At 50.2% G+C, this 15,303-nt stretch overlaps 1 protein-coding gene and 1 pseudogene across 1 annotated transcript; both read left to right on the forward strand.

The window, feature by feature from the left end:
- Window positions 1-4,511: 4,511 nt before the first annotated feature.
- Window positions 4,512-11,712, forward strand: LOC112878335 (indole-3-acetaldehyde oxidase). The gene is made up of 10 exons (XM_025942789.1): window positions 4,512-5,173; window positions 6,351-7,994; window positions 8,276-8,538; window positions 8,633-8,842; window positions 8,930-9,148; window positions 9,294-10,259; window positions 10,499-10,594; window positions 10,713-10,811; window positions 10,907-11,096; window positions 11,244-11,712. The coding sequence occupies exons 1-10, from the start codon at window positions 5,029-5,031 to the stop codon at window positions 11,531-11,533; spliced, it is 4,122 nt and encodes a 1,373-aa protein (XP_025798574.1). The 5' UTR covers window positions 4,512-5,028; the 3' UTR covers window positions 11,534-11,712.
- A 173-nt stretch (window positions 11,713-11,885) lies between these two features.
- LOC112876515 lies at window positions 11,886-14,729 on the forward strand (annotated as a pseudogene).
- The last annotated feature ends 574 nt before the right edge of the window (window positions 14,730-15,303 follow it).

Genomic DNA, 15,303 nt, shown 5'->3' on the forward strand with positions numbered 1-15,303 from the left:
TGCTGCACTTAATGTACCGCTGGGACCAGAGGGGTATAAATTCCCCAACGGTTACAGACCTCAAAACAGTGCTTCCCAACGTTCATATTCGCAGAAGACAGAACCAGTGCTTCTCTCTCTCTCCTCCATTGCTCCCAACTCTCCCCTCAAGCGGATCTCCACATCCCACCACCAAATCTTGAGGGAAAAGGCAGCAAACTTCGATTGGTGAGCGGATCTACTGATTCCCCCACTCAAAAGAGCATTTGGTTCACGTTTGGCCGGCGGATCTAGGGTTTATTACTCTTGGAGCTTGCTCCTAGCCGGCTAGGCGTCGCCCTTGAGCTTGCCCCTTCGTGTGGCAGCCTTGGAAGGTCTGTAACATTCTCTTGCAGCTAGTAAAATCACCCCTCATCTCAAGAGTTCACCCTCTTGACTTGAGAACGAGGAAGGGCCGACCTTTGTGGTGAAGCCCAAGCCTTTTGTGGCAGCCTCAACAACGTGGACTTAGGCCAGCCTTTGTGGCGACGCCGAACCACGGGATAAATCCTTGTCTCGCGTGCTGATTTACTTTATTGGTTAGTTTCGTTCTTGTTCAAGGTTTGAGGCCGATCTATTTATCTACTGCGGTGTTCCCTGTTCTAGTTCCATATATGTGTTGCTGACACCTGCAGGAAGCCTAGAAATTAACTCGATCTATTTTTGGTTCAGCAGTTTTTGAATTCTGTAATTTGTGTTCTGTCTGAGCACGGCAGTGCCACACTCGGCACGGCAGTGCCGCACTCTCCTCTAACAAGAATTTGGAGTTGAGTTTTTACAGGCCTATTCACCCCCCCTCTAGGCCTCTTTACTGGTCCAGTGATCCTACATATACTCAGCATGCTTGGTCGATGGGAGCTTCTGCACACGGTGGTCTATTCGGTGTGCCAGACTGGGACGACTGGGACGGTGGCTCCGTCAGTTTGTCGGAGTTGGTGGGCGGCGGCGCCGGGGCTGACATCATTGGTCCCTCCCAGATGTATGACGCTCCAGCTCCACAGTACCAGGATGACCCGTTCACGCTGGCGTCTCCTCCGCCTCGTCCTCACCGTGCTCCAGATGCACTCACATACTTGGAGGGGTACATAAGCCGATGGCCTACGACTAGGTGGGGAGGACCAAGAGAGCGCGAGGTCCGGGACAGGCGGAATAGATATTCCTGATTCGGTGGACTCTATATATTTAAACTGTTTTTTGTATGATACTATTTTATTTTTAATGGGTTGATGTATCGTACTATTGTAATATTTGGATTCTACGTTGCAAAACATTATCGTTTAACCATCTTCATACGAGTTTTAGATACAGTAATCTTCTTCATAAAATTGAATTAAAATTTTATATGTATACAAAAGAGTACGACGAATAAATCTTGTATTTGAAAATAGTATGAATTTTAAATTGTTTGTAAAACATAAATTCGAACAAAAAATAAGAAAAGTTTCTTATTCGCGAAGAGGCCCTCGGGAGGGGTCTGGCAAAAATTTTGGGACCTCCCGTCCGTTGGATGGGCTGGAGGTCGCCGGCCCCACGCCTCCCGCCCTTTGATCGGGCGGGAGGCACCTATTTTTTGAAAATTTCGAAAACGGCACCCTTTTTCAAATTTATTTTTTTAACCTTTTTTTAAAAAATTTCTCAAAAAGTTAGCAAGTCTGCAAGTAATTGGTTTCGAGACCGCCTATTCTATTCTTGGCATCCTGAAGCAGCAGTCTACGTACCGAGTACGTTTCTACATACTGCTTCCGTATTAACTAATCTATCTACTGACCAACGAAGGAAAAGGAGTCGATTCTTTCACTCTTGCGAAGACGCCAAGCAACCAGAAAGTCAAGAACAAACTACAAACAAGGCAACACAGTCCAGCCAAAAACTACGCAAAATTTTTCGAGAAAATCCAACCCGTGCGTGGATCGAGAAAACAACAGAGGATGATGATGGTGGCCCTGTCGGTCGTCCACACCCGATGAGTAATCGACCTCGCAACATTTTGCTACCTGCCATTTTCTGCACGATGTCACGAGTGACGCTGCAAAACCGATGCTTTCCTGCAAGTGGTTGGCGATTACCGACTACTCGTTTTGGTGCACTAGTTCTTAATTACAACTTATCGTATATCAAAAGCTAGCGGATTTAAAAAGTTTTTTTTCCCAGAAAGGAGAATCTCAATTGGCCACCAGAAAAAAGAAGATCCAATCTGACGTACGTGCATGTTCTTGAGGTGGGCTAGCATCCGGGAATGCTGGGTTTCAAATTAAATATGATCCACGTTCACCTCAGGACGGAGCAATCAGTTTGTAGTGGAGAGAGAGGACCCGCTGCCTTGCACCTTTCATCACTGGACAGCCATAGCTGCCGCAGTGTTTTACAGCTCATCGAAGCCTAAGGTGCCGCCGACATTAGAAAATTTAAAAGTAAATAGGTTTGGGCGCGAGTTTGTAGCTTGTATTGTATTTGATTGATTGTTGATGTTGATGTTTTATTTTTGGAGGGATTTCTACCCGCCCTTATATACAGGGTGATAGAGTTACAGGTTCTATGTGAGCTTACAGGTCCTACTCTGATCATACTACCACCGAGTAGCTTATTATTTCTATATCGACTAGTTCTGTATCACAACATGTATAAGATATGTATAAGATATGTAACATGCTTATTCCTTATTTTAAAATTATAAATACTACATGTGCAGTCCTGTGACCGGCCTCTGGCCCTGATCGAATTCCTCCACGGTGGCCGTGTCAGCAATCGGACAACATCACAGCCCATTATGGAACATGCTACTCTATATAGCTGCTAATATACTATCATCCACTGAGTGGTAGATTAGCTCCGGACAAAGATTCTTGCTCGATCTCGCTGCTTCACACTACTTGTTGCCATGGAACAGTACTAGTAGTAGTAAAGTGCAAAAACTTAGTATAATCTAAGCTAAGCAGCGATCGAGTGCTAGCTAGCATGCTGGCTCTCCTGGCAAAGTTGGCTGCTAAAAAAGAAGTTAACGTCCACTTCAGACGTTGAGAGCTAAATTACCATTGGAGACTTGAAAGGAGATGAGACACTGACGAGCCGTCTGGAACTTGGTCGTTGCAAAACTGAAAATGGCTGGTACTCGCGCCCTGCTCGCGGATGAACGGGCACATCCACATCCGTTCCGTCATCGCCACGCACAAAGCAAACGCTAGCCGCAGCAGGTAACATCACGCAGGGTCAGGCTTCTAGAGTTCGTTCACTCTGAGTTTGAGATGAAAGCGGCGTCGCGTGGCGGCATTCCCGGCTTGGATCTCCTTGCTCCGAAAACGGCGGAGGCTGGAGTACATGAACCGATGGGCCGACGAGTCCCCATCTCCGGCTCCGATGCACGCCGTCGTGCGGCTAGCCGCTAGCGTAGGTGACGGCAGAACGGATAGCCTTAGCTGCTACCGACAAGTCCGGAGCGCCGGCCGCCGCTCCTTTTCCCCCGCGCATGCTCCTGCTCGACCGATCTGCTCGGGCCCGTGCTCCGACCCGTTCCATCCGATCGATTCCCGGGGCGTGCGTCGCCGTCCCTTCGTCCTCACGCGAAGCCGTTTCGCAGTCCTATCCGGGGCCAGGACAAGGACGCCGGCCAGCGGGCTCCCCCTCCCCCGTGGCGTGGAGCGCGCTGGACGCGCGCGGGTGGGCGGGCATCGTCGTCCGGTGGCGCGGCCACGTCGCGGCACCGGGCCGAATCGGGGTTCTGGGGCCACGCGCCTAGCTTTCGGGGCCGCCGAGAATGGGGAGGCCCACGGTTGCGGTTGTGACGGAGTCAGTGGGGGTGGCTGTTGCTGTCGAGTACGTTGAGATTTTTTCAAAATTAAAATTTTTCGACTTTAACTATAAATAGCAAAATAACTATAGAGATTAATAATATAAAAATTATATAGTAGATTTATCGTGAGACCAGATATTATAATATGTAACCATTTCGATTTGAAATAATCTATTTTTACAGATATTGTTAGTTAAAGTTGAAAATCTTAATTTTAAAAAATTTAAATATAGCTATATTTTAAAACGGAGGATTACTGGCCTGCATTCGTACGACTCCTCGATCGAGCGTCTTGTCGTCTCGTGACTACTTGATCTACGTATCTGATGATCTGTTTCTACGTGACGGGGCTCGCGGCCGGTTACCACGATCATTTGCTCTACTCTACCACGACTCTCCCCAATGTCCCGTATACTTCTATCTGTAATATAAACTATCCGGTGGCTAGAGCCTGACCCCAAAGCATCCTCGCCACGCGGCGGACGGATCGTGCGAGCCTCCTTATGACGAGGCCGGCATGGCGGCATGTGCTCCCCACATCACGGCGCGCGGGCTCACGGGCACCGAATCCAGCGGTCCATTCCACACGCACTGACACACGCTAGCGTCCACCCATCCGCGCTTGGCGCCACCGCCGGCGGCTTTGCCGAAACGGTGGTGGACAAGCCGTCCGCCGCAGGGCCTGCAGTTTGCCGGCCGCCTCGCGTGATCCTGTCCACCTGACCTGCCCGCCCCCCGTCTCTCCTCTCGACCATACCCCGTCCCGGCCGCCACGCGTGCACCTGATGCTCTCGCTCCTCCGCTTGTTTCGAGTGGCAGTGTGCACGCCCGTGCATGCGTGAGGCCGGCAGGTAGGCACGGTGGCCCGGTGCTGACGGCCATGCAGCACGCATCCACCAGTCCACCACACTCCCCCCGACCCCGCAGCAAGCCATCGATCGAGCCGGGCCCGGCGCAGCCTGCCGGTATGAACGCGAGTGCTTAGCTACCGGCTAGCGGCCTAGCGCGGTGGCGCCTCACTTTCTCCCGTCGCTTTCCGCCGGCGCCGGCGTCAGCGCGTGCATCACCCGGCCTGCGCTGGAAGACTCGCACTCGCACTCAGTGGTATAAACAACAGGCCGCGAGTGCCCCTCGCTCCCCGTCCGTTCCGCGCGCTCCTGCAGCAGTGGCTGGGGTGAAGCTAGCAAGGTGGTGACTGGTGGCTGTGAGGTTTTGGAGGAGAGATGGGGGAGGCGGCGCCGGCGGCGGCGGTGCTGGCCGTGAACGGCGAGAGGTACGAGGCGGCCGGCGTGGACCCGTCGACGACGCTGCTCGAGTTCCTCCGCACCCGGACGCCCGTCAGGGGCCCCAAGCTCGGCTGCGGCGAAGGTACGTGCCATCTCTCTCTCGTGCTCGTGCATCCGTTTGCCCTTGCTCCTGCCTTCATTTCCTCGTCGATGATCCAAGCACAAGAGGAAACCACCTGCCAGCGCGTAGCGGATTTCTTCAAAGTTGCTGTCGAGTGTGGTCCATCGGTTTCCTCTCTCGCCTAGTCGTGGCTGAGCTTCCGCTGGTGAAGCTGAAGCTGCAACAACTGCTGGCCATACACGAGCATCCATTCCCTGGCTCCGTAGAGAACTGCACGTCTGCACTGGAAACGAATAAGCGGCGAGGGAACCCGCGCACACGTGCACCGTGCACGTAGGCCTCACCGTACGTGCACTGGATTTCGGCGACCACAGCTAGCTTCGATTTTCCTGTTCTCCTCCCCGTTTTTCTTTGGGGTGTCGCCATCTCACGGAAGCTCCAACAGACTGGAGCCGTGGAAAGGCACAGGAGACCCACCTATCCAGTGAAAATTCTCACCAGTCTCACAAGTACTGTCAGAACAAAATCCTGACACAATATCCTCTCTTTTTTTTTGAAGAAAACACAATATCCTTTTCCATTACCAGTACAGAATGTTCAGCAGAAAGCGCTGTAGGGGGAATAGATACGTCCCAGGTTATTACAGGAACTGAAGAGCCCCCGGGCATCTGGCCTGCTCTCATACCCAAACACAAAAAGGCGGCCAAGAACAGCTAGCTATCAAAGCATACTGAACATCCAGTCACAGCGCCGAGGTTGAAGACGACTCTGTTTCCACCAGCCGACAGCGTTCCCGTCCCTGCTCCTCAGGTCTTCTTCATCTATCATCAGAACACCAGCAACTGAGCAGGAAAAGTTGCCGACCAAACGCTTTCCAGGCAATATGCCACTGTAGATAAAGTACGAAAGATATCGAATTATCAGGCTAAATTATTGGGAGGTCCCACCTCATGTTAGGTGATGAGGTGGTCAGGTCCGATATATGTAACTAACATATTAAGAACTGTAGCTACTGTGACAGTCTGCACAGAACAATTATGCTAGCCGAGTGCACGTTTTTGTTTAAAAAGTAAGCAACTTTCATTCTTTTTAAGGTCAGGTAATGATGTCATGATGCACAATCTTTTGCGTGTTCAGTCTTCAGTGAAGAGAAAAGAAGCTAACCTCTTGCTCTTTTTTCAATTTCACCATGCTGCAGGCGGCTGTGGTGCATGCGTCGTCCTCGTCTCCAAGTACGACCCCGCCACCGACGAGGTGACCGAGTCCTCGGTGAGCTCCTGCCTGACGCTGCTCCATAGCGTGGACCGCTGCTCGGTGACCACCAGCGAGGGCATCGGCAACACCAAGGATGGCTACCACCCCGTGCAACAGCGGCTCTCAGGCTTCCACGCCTCGCAGTGCGGCTTCTGCACGCCTGGCATGTGCATGTCCATCTTCTCCGCGCTTGTCAAGGCCGACAAGGCGGCCGACCGCCCCGCCCCGCCCGCCGGTTTCTCCAAGATCACCACATCGGAGGCTGAGAAGGCTGTCTCAGGCAACCTGTGCCGGTGCACCGGGTACAGGCCCATCGTTGACGCCTGCAAGAGCTTCGCGGCCGATGTTGATCTTGAAGACCTGGGTCTCAACTGCTTCTGGAAGAAGGGTTGCGAACCTGCAGAAGTCAGCAAGTTGCCCGGCTACAGCAGTGGTGCCGTCTGCACTTTCCCGGAGTTTCTCAAATCGGAGATCAAGGCCTCAGTTGAGCAGGCGAACAATGCTCTGGTTCTGGTTTCTGATGACGGCTGGTACCGTCCTAAGAGCATGGACGAGCTTAACAGGCTGTTCGAGTCTAATTCCTTTGATGAGAATTTTGTAAAGATCGTGGCTTCAAACACTGGATCTGGAGTGTACAAGGATCAAGACCTCCATGACAAGTACATTGACATCAAAGGGATCCCAGAGCTTTCAGTTATCAACAGAAGCAGCAAGGGAATTGAGCTTGGATCAGTTGTGTCTATCTCTAAAGCAATTGACGTGTTGTCAGATGGAAACTTGGTCTTCAGAAAGATTGCTGATCACCTGAACAAAGTGGCTTCACCATTTGTTCGGAACACTGCAACCATAGGTGGAAACATAATCATGGCACAGAGGTTGCAGTTCCCATCAGACATTGCAACAGTACTACTAGCTGCAGGTTCAACCGTCACTATCCAGGTGGCTTCCAAAAGGCTGTGCCTCACTTTGGAAGAGTTCTTGCAGCAGCCTCCATGTGATTCTAGGACCCTGTTGCTGAGCATATTCATCCCAGATAGGGGATCAGATGACATCACTTTTGAGACTTTCCGAGCCGCCCCTCGTCCATTTGGCAATGCTGTCTCATATGTTAATTCCGCTTTCTTGGCAAGGTCATCAGGAGGCGATCTCATTGAGGATATATGCTTGGCGTTCGGTGCTTACGGAGCCGATCATGCCATCAGAGCTAGGAAGGTTGAGGATTTCCTGAAGGGCAAATCGGTGACCTCTTCTGTTATACTTGAAGCAGTTCGGTTGCTTAAAGAGACGATTGCACCATCCGAAGGAACAACACATCCTGAGTATAGAATCAGCTTGGCTGTCAGTTTCTTGTTCACCTTCCTATCTTCCCTTGCCAACAGCTTGAATGAAGCACCAAAGATCAATGTTCCCAATGGATTGTATACGAATGGAGTCACAAATGGAAGCATTGAGCACTCACCAGAGAATCATCTTAATGTTGACAGCAATGATTTGCCAATTCGCTCAAGACAAGAAATGGTTTTCAGTGATGAATACAAGCCAGTTGGCAAGCCAATCAAGAAAACTGGGGCAGAGCTCCAAGCATCCGGTATTACTCTTATTCCAACATACATGCTGATTTAGCTTAGATCCATCTACATATCTAGTCATCTAGAGCTTCTGAATATATTTATTGTAACCCTTTTCTTTTGCATAATTCACAAAATAACCATCTAATGTTCTTTTGTTGATTTGTTTACTAAACTAGTTTAGCCAGGACGAAATAACCATACCAAAAGATCCATTTATGCATATTTTTTCCTTGCATGTTTAGAGCCGATAGTTTCTCCCAGAAAAATGCAATTAACCATATTCCTTTTACTGACACAGGGGAGGCGGTGTACGTTGATGATATCCCTGCTCCCAAGGATTGCCTCTATGGAGCATTTATCTATAGCACACACCCTTATGCTCATGTTAAGGGTATCAACTTTAAAACATCTTTGGCTTCGAAGAAGGTCATCACAGTTGTCACCGCAAAGGATATTCCCAGTGGCGGAAAAAATATTGGATCCAGCTTCCCAGGGCTTGGAGATGAACCACTTTTTGCTGATCCAATTGCAGAATGTGCTGGTCAAAATATTGGTGTCGTGGTAATGTTTCTTTAGTGTTCTCTCAGTTCCCAAAACCGGCTATATGTTTTGTCTACACAACCTTACTGTGCCGTGTTGCTTTTCTATCACTCAGATTGCTGAAACACAGAGGTATGCCTATATGGCAGCAAAGCAAGCAATTATTGAGTACAGCACAGAAAATCTGCAGCCACCAATTCTAACAATAGAAGATGCCATCCAACGAAACAGCTACTTCAAAGTCCCCCCATTTTTAGCTCCCAAGCCAGTTGGTGACTACAACCAAGGGATGTCTGAAGCTGATCACAAGATTTTATCAGCCGAGGTACAAACCTCTCTATGTTTGAAGGGGATGCATGCTTGAGTTTCCAACAAGGCCAAACACTCACACCTGGTATTTTTATTTCTGCAGGTCAAACTTGAATCCCAGTATTATTTCTACATGGAGACACAAGTGGCGCTTGCTATTCCTGATGAAGATAACTGCATAACCATCTATTCATCAGCACAAATACCGGAGGTCACACAAAATGTGGTTGCAAGGTGCCTTGGGGTTCCATTTCACAATGTCCGTCTCATCACCAGAAGAGTTGGAGGAGGCTTTGGTGGAAAGGCAATGAAAGCAATACATGTAAGCCCTGAGTAACCAGAGCTTTGCTTTTCTGGATATTTCTATTTGTAGCTACAACATATTGCCAATGGATATTCATAATCTGACCAGATAACAGTCTGAGACAATGTGGGCTAGAGATGACCACGAATTTCCTCTTTGTCAGGTTGCATGTGCATGTGCTGTTGCCGCATTCAAGCTACGGCGTCCTGTTCGGATGTACCTCGATCGCAAGACAGACATGATAATAGCAGGTGGGCGGCATCCTATGAAGGTGAAGTACTCCGTTGGGTTCAAGTCAGATGGCAAGATCACGGCCTTGCACCTTGACCTTGGGATCAATGCTGGAATATCACCGGATGTGAGTCCATTGATGCCACCTGCTATCATAGGCGCTCTCAAAAAGTACAACTGGGGCAATCTTGCATTTGATGCCAAGGTCTGCAAGACAAATGTCTCATCAAAATCAGCAATGAGGGGTCCTGGGGATGTGCAGGGCTCTTTCATTGCTGAAGCCATCATTGAGCATGTTGCCTCAGCACTCTCAGTTGACACTAACACCATCAGGAGGAAGAATCTGCATGACTATAAGAGCCTTGCAGTGTTCTATGGAGAAAGTGCAGGTGAAGCTTCTACATACAGCCTGGCCACCATGTTTGATAAGCTGGCCTCATCTCCAGACTACCAGCACAGAGCTGAAATGGTTGAGCACTTCAACAGAAGCAGCAAGTGGAAGAAACGTGGCATTTCTTGTGTGCCAATCACATACAAAGTGGGGCTTCGGCCAACTCCAGGCAAGGTGTCTATCATGAATGATGGTTCCATTGCGGTTGAGGTTGGAGGAGTGGAGATAGGGCAAGGGCTGTGGACGAAAGTGAAGCAGATGACGGCATTCGGGTTGGGACAGTTGTGTACTGACGGCGGTGAATGCCTCCTTGACAAGGTGCGGGTTATCCAGGCCGACACATTGAGCATGATCCAGGGAGGGTTCACCGGTGGGAGCACCACTTCTGAAACTAGCTGTGAAGCGGTTCGACTATCATGCGCTGCGCTTGTTGAGAGGCTTAAGCCTATAAAGGAGAGCCTGGAGGCTAAGACTGGCACAGTGGAATGGAGCGCCATAATTGCTCAGGTAAGGATTAACCTTGTAAATTCAGTACTTCACTTGCTCAGAACAATATCAAGAAGATTCAAAGTAGCTTTAATCTTCTCTAGCTCCTTTATGTCATCAATAAACTACAAGCAGTAGCAGTAGCAGTAGCACTTTAGTGGTGAGATCAATTTTTCATGACATTTGTTCCTCAATAAACTGTAAGGAGCTTAGTATTTGACACTTCCAATTGTTCATGGCATTTTTTCCCTCACGTGCAGGCAAGTACGGCAAGTGTGAACTTGTCGGCACATGCATACTGGACCCCTGATCCATCATTCAGAAGCTACTTGAACTATGGAGCTGCCATTAGTGAGGTATCCCTGATCCAAATTGCAATAACGACACTGCAAATGCAGTTACCATGCTAAATTCTTGGAGGCGGCAGTTTCTGTCCTGCTCAATGCTGACAAGTGATTCGAAATTTGACCACAGGTGGAAGTTGATGTCCTGACAGGAGCAACAACAATTCTAAGGAGTGACCTCCTGTACGATTGTGGGCAAAGCCTGAACCCAGCAGTAGACTTGGGCCAGGTTAGTCCCGAAATACTAACTGCTTGCGCACATCATTGCATGAATGGAAACATGCTCCTCCTCTGAACACTGGTTTTGAATCTTGATTAACTCAGGTGGAAGGTGCATTTGTCCAAGGAGTGGGCTTCTTCACAAATGAGGAGTATGCAACGAACTCTGATGGCATGGTCATCAACGACGGCACATGGACATACAAGATCCCCACGGTTGACACCATCCCAAAGCAGTTCAACGTCGAGCTGATCAACAGCGCCCGCGACCAGAAGCGTGTCCTCTCTTCAAAGGGTGAGCCTCTTCTCACATTTTTCATCCCCTACCAACATTCTGTTCTGCAGACCGTGTCGAGCTTCTGAGAACTGAAAACACTCTAATTTGCGCTCATGACTGATGGTTGCCTGCACCCCCTGACATCCCGTGGCTCTTTGTTTGCAGCATCGGGTGAGCCGCCGCTGCTTCTCGCGTGCTCGGTGCACTGCGCCATGAGGGAGGCCATCAGGGCCGCCAGGAAGGAGTTCTCGGTCTGCACCGGGCCAGCGAACTCCGCCATCACGTTCCAGATGGACGTCCCGGCGACGATGCCCGTCGTGAAGGAGCTCTGCGGCCTGGACGTCGTCGAGAGGTACCTCGAGAGCGTGTCCGCTGCCGGCCCAACCACCGCAAAAGCATACATAGATCCAGCAAGCGCCCTGCCCATGACGAATGAGGTTAATCAGTCAGTGTAAATGGCATGGCATGCCTAGCTTGTAAGGTGTGATGCTCTGAATCTCTGATCATGTACAGAAAAGATAGCGACTGCGAGCTGTGGTCTTGTGAATCAAGAGTATAGAGGGAAACTAAACTGAATAAGTGCCGGGCAGTGCGAATTCGTGGGTGGAATCATGTGATTTCGACTCTTCGTTCAGAGGTGCGTACCTGCCTTGTGCGTAGATGGGGATCGGACTGGACCAGCTAGGTTAGGCCTCGCCGTCGCCGCGGCACGGGATGCCATGCTTTCGGCCTCGCGCCCTCGGCGCCGGCAGCAACGGCGGCCATTCCTCCCCCACGCGCCGTTGGTTGGTCCCGTGCCGGCTGGCGATGGGGTGCGGCGGCCGCGAACAGGCGGCGCGGCGGGGGAGCGAGCTCACCTCTGCTTGATTTCGCTGGAGCCGCGTGCCCCTAACGCACGGGGCCTGATGGCTGATGCTGCGTGGATTTGGCCGCTGCCGCCGGGCCCTGTGGTTGATGGCGCATTCCGGCAGCCGCCGCCAGCCAGCCAGGCAGCCTCGGGTTGCCGGAGCGGGCGGCCGTTGCTTCCGATTTGGTTTCGATGCTTCTCGACCGCTCGATCACAAAGCGCTGAAAATCTAACGGATGTGAAGCGCGCGCAGTTCGTCTTCCGCGGCTCCACGATCAGAATACAGGTTTGCTACATTGGCGGATAGTGATCGGTGATAGCAATCGCTTGATTGATTTTTTTGCTTGACGCCATCCCAATGATAACGACACTAACAGTTTGGAGCCTTGTACGAGTGCAGTTGATCCTGGCCCATCACTTGCATTATAGTCACTTTTAAGTCACAGATCCTCTGAGTTTTTTAGATAATTTTCGAACATCAAGCCTATAGAACTTTGTCTGTCAGAATTTTCATTAAAAATGTTTCAAAAAATAGTAAACATTTCTCTTAATCTCCTAAACTCTTAAATTTAGAAACATATTCTAGTAGAAAACAGTAGTGCTCAAACGCACTCATCGGGTACCAACCATTCATTTGGGTAGAAACACCAAAGTGCGGCCTCCTGTCAGGATGTACCTCGATCGCAAGACAGACATGATAATGGCCGGTGGACGGCATCCTATGAAGGTGAAGTACTCTGTTGGGTTCAAGTCAGACGGTCAGATCACAGCATTGCACCTTGATCTTGGGATCAATGCTGGAATATCAGCAGATGTGACTCCATTGATGCCACGTGCTATTATAGGGGCTCTCAAAAAGTACAACTGGGGCGCTCTTGAATTTAACACCAAGCTCTGCAAGACAAACGGCTCATCAAAGTCAGCAATGCAAGCTCCTGGAGATGTGCAGGGCTCTTTCATCGCTGAAGCCATCATTGAGCATGTTGCCTCAGTACTCTCACTAGACAACACCATCCGGAGGAAGAACCTTCATGATTTTGAAAGCCTTGCGGAGTTCTATGGAGAAAGTGCAGGTGATGCTTCTACATACAGCCTGGTTTCCATGTTTGATAAGCTGGCCTTGTCTCCAGACTACCAGCATAGAGCTACTATGATTGAGCACTATAATAGCAGCAACAAGTGGACGAAACGTGGTATTTCTTGGGTGCCAATCACGTATGAGGTGAATCTTCGACCAACTCCAGGCAAGGTGTCCATCATGAACGATGGTTCCATCGCAGTCGAGGTTGGAGGAGTTGAGATAGGTCAAGGTTTGTGTTTTAAAGTGAAGCAGATGACAGCATTCGGATTGGGACAGCTGTGTCCTGACGGTGGCGAATGCCTCCCTGACAAGGTGCGGGTTATCCAGGCAGACACATTAAGCATGATCCAGGGAGGGTTCACCGCTGGGAGCACCACTTCTGAAACTAGCTGTGAAGCGGTTCGACAATCATGTGCTGTACTTGTCGAGAGGCTGAAGCCTATCAAGGGGAGTTTGGAAGCTAAGGCCAAGCCAGTGGAATGGAGTGCCTTGATTGGTCAGGTGAGTAAAACTTACCAATTCTGTCTTTGTTGGTGACATGCCACTTACCTGAGTGAAAAAGATACCAAGAATTGCCGTTACTCGAATCTTTTGCCTCCCTCCATTCTGCCAGCAATGTGCTGCAGTCAGCAGAAGTAGCAGCAGCAAACAAATTTAAGGAAGTCGCTATCTTTCACTTTCAATTGGTCGTGGCATTTGTTGGTCATCTGCAGGCGAGCATGGCGAGTGTAAACTTATCAGTGCAGGCATACTGGACTCTGATCCATCTTTCACAAGCTACTTGAACTATGGAGCGGCCGTCAGTGAGGTATCCTTGATCCAAATTGCAGTAACAACATTGCAAATGTAATTACCAAGCCAAATTGTTGGAGGCTGCTGGTTCAGTTCTGCTTAACTCTGACATGTGATTGGGAATTTGCAATTGAAGATGGCAGGTGGAAGTTGATGTCCTGACAGGAGCAACCACAATCCTACGAAGTGACCTCTTGTACGATTGCGGGCAGAGCCTGAACCCTGCTGTGGATTTGGGCCAGGTTAGCTCCAATGAAAATCACTCGTGCAGACCATTGCATCAACGATATTGTGCTCCTCCTCTAAACACTGTTCTTGATTCACTCAGATCGAAGGCTCATTTGTCCAAGGAGTGGGCTTCTTCACGAACGAAGACTATGCGACGAACTCTGATGGCCTGGTCATCCACGACGGCACATGGACGTACAAGATCCCCACGGTGGACACCATTCCCAAGCAGTTCAACGTCGAGATGTTTAACAGCGCCCGCGACCAGAAGCGCGTCCTGTCTTCGAAAGGTCAGCCTCTTCTGCCTTCTCACAATGTTCCATCACCTCCCAACGTTCTTGATCAGACCTCCTCAACTACTCGACAACTGAAAATATTGTGACCTTGTGTCACCTGCCTACAGGTCTGACATACTATGGACTTCTTTGCAGCATCGGGCGAGCCGCCGCTGGTTCTTGCAGCCTCGGTGCACTGCGCGATGAGGGAGGCCATCAGGGCCGCCAGGAAGGAGTTCTCGGTCTGCGCCGGCCCCGCAAACTCCGCCGCCACCTTCCAGATGGACGTCCCGGCGACGATGCCCGTCGTCAAGGAGCTCTGCGGCCTGGACGTCGTCGAGAGGTACCTGGAGAGCATATGTGCTGCCGGCCCAAACATTGCGGAAGCATAGATCCCCTCCAACAAGCGCCTTGCCAGAGATGAATGAGGTTGATGGAGCTGCAGTATTGTGAATCGGGAGTGATGAACGGTATAGAGAGAAACTAAATAATTGCGGAGAAAAGCATGTGATTTCTTCACGGTTGTGAATAAATTTTGCAACGAAAGGGTTCGTGTCGTCTGTGCATACAGCGTACCTGCCTTTTGAGTAATGGGCGATCTGATTCGAGTTGGAGCAATCAGGAACCATTATGCCAAGGGGGTCATCAGGTTTGGCCTCGCCGCTCCGCAGGCTGCCGTGCGTTCGGCCTCGTGCCGTCGCGGGCGAGTGCGGCGACAACCAGAGCTGATGGCCCTTAGGCACGTACAACGGTAATTAATGAGGCGTCTCTATGATGCCACGTACACCGTTTTTGCTGAGTTGGATCAGAGAGAAAGAAGAGAGAGAACGGAGCCGTCGTCTCACGAGAGGACGACTGCGGCTCGTGCTCCCAAGCTGGTCGATGGCTCCAACGCCGTTGTAGTACACATACAACCTAATAGAGGATCTTGATTTATGTGTACACGTATAAATAAAATAGTACACGGACAACTTAATAGACAAGCTATTGTATGAGTTGTCT

This window comes from Panicum hallii, chromosome 9 (assembly GCF_002211085.1).
Source record: "Panicum hallii strain FIL2 chromosome 9, PHallii_v3.1, whole genome shotgun sequence".
Lineage (NCBI taxonomy): Eukaryota > Viridiplantae > Streptophyta > Magnoliopsida > Poales > Poaceae > Panicum > Panicum hallii.

Coding starts and splice junctions, on each gene's coding strand:
- LOC112878335 (XM_025942789.1), top strand. CDS start 5,029: ATGGGGGAGGCGGCGCCGGCGGCGGCGGTGCTGGCCGTGAACGGCGAG. Junction 10,260..10,498: donor GGAGCGCCATAATTGCTCAG/GTAAGGATTAAC, acceptor CCTCACGTGCAG/GCAAGTACGGCAAGTGTGAA. Junction 10,812..10,906: donor CAGCAGTAGACTTGGGCCAG/GTTAGTCCCGAA, acceptor TGATTAACTCAG/GTGGAAGGTGCATTTGTCCA.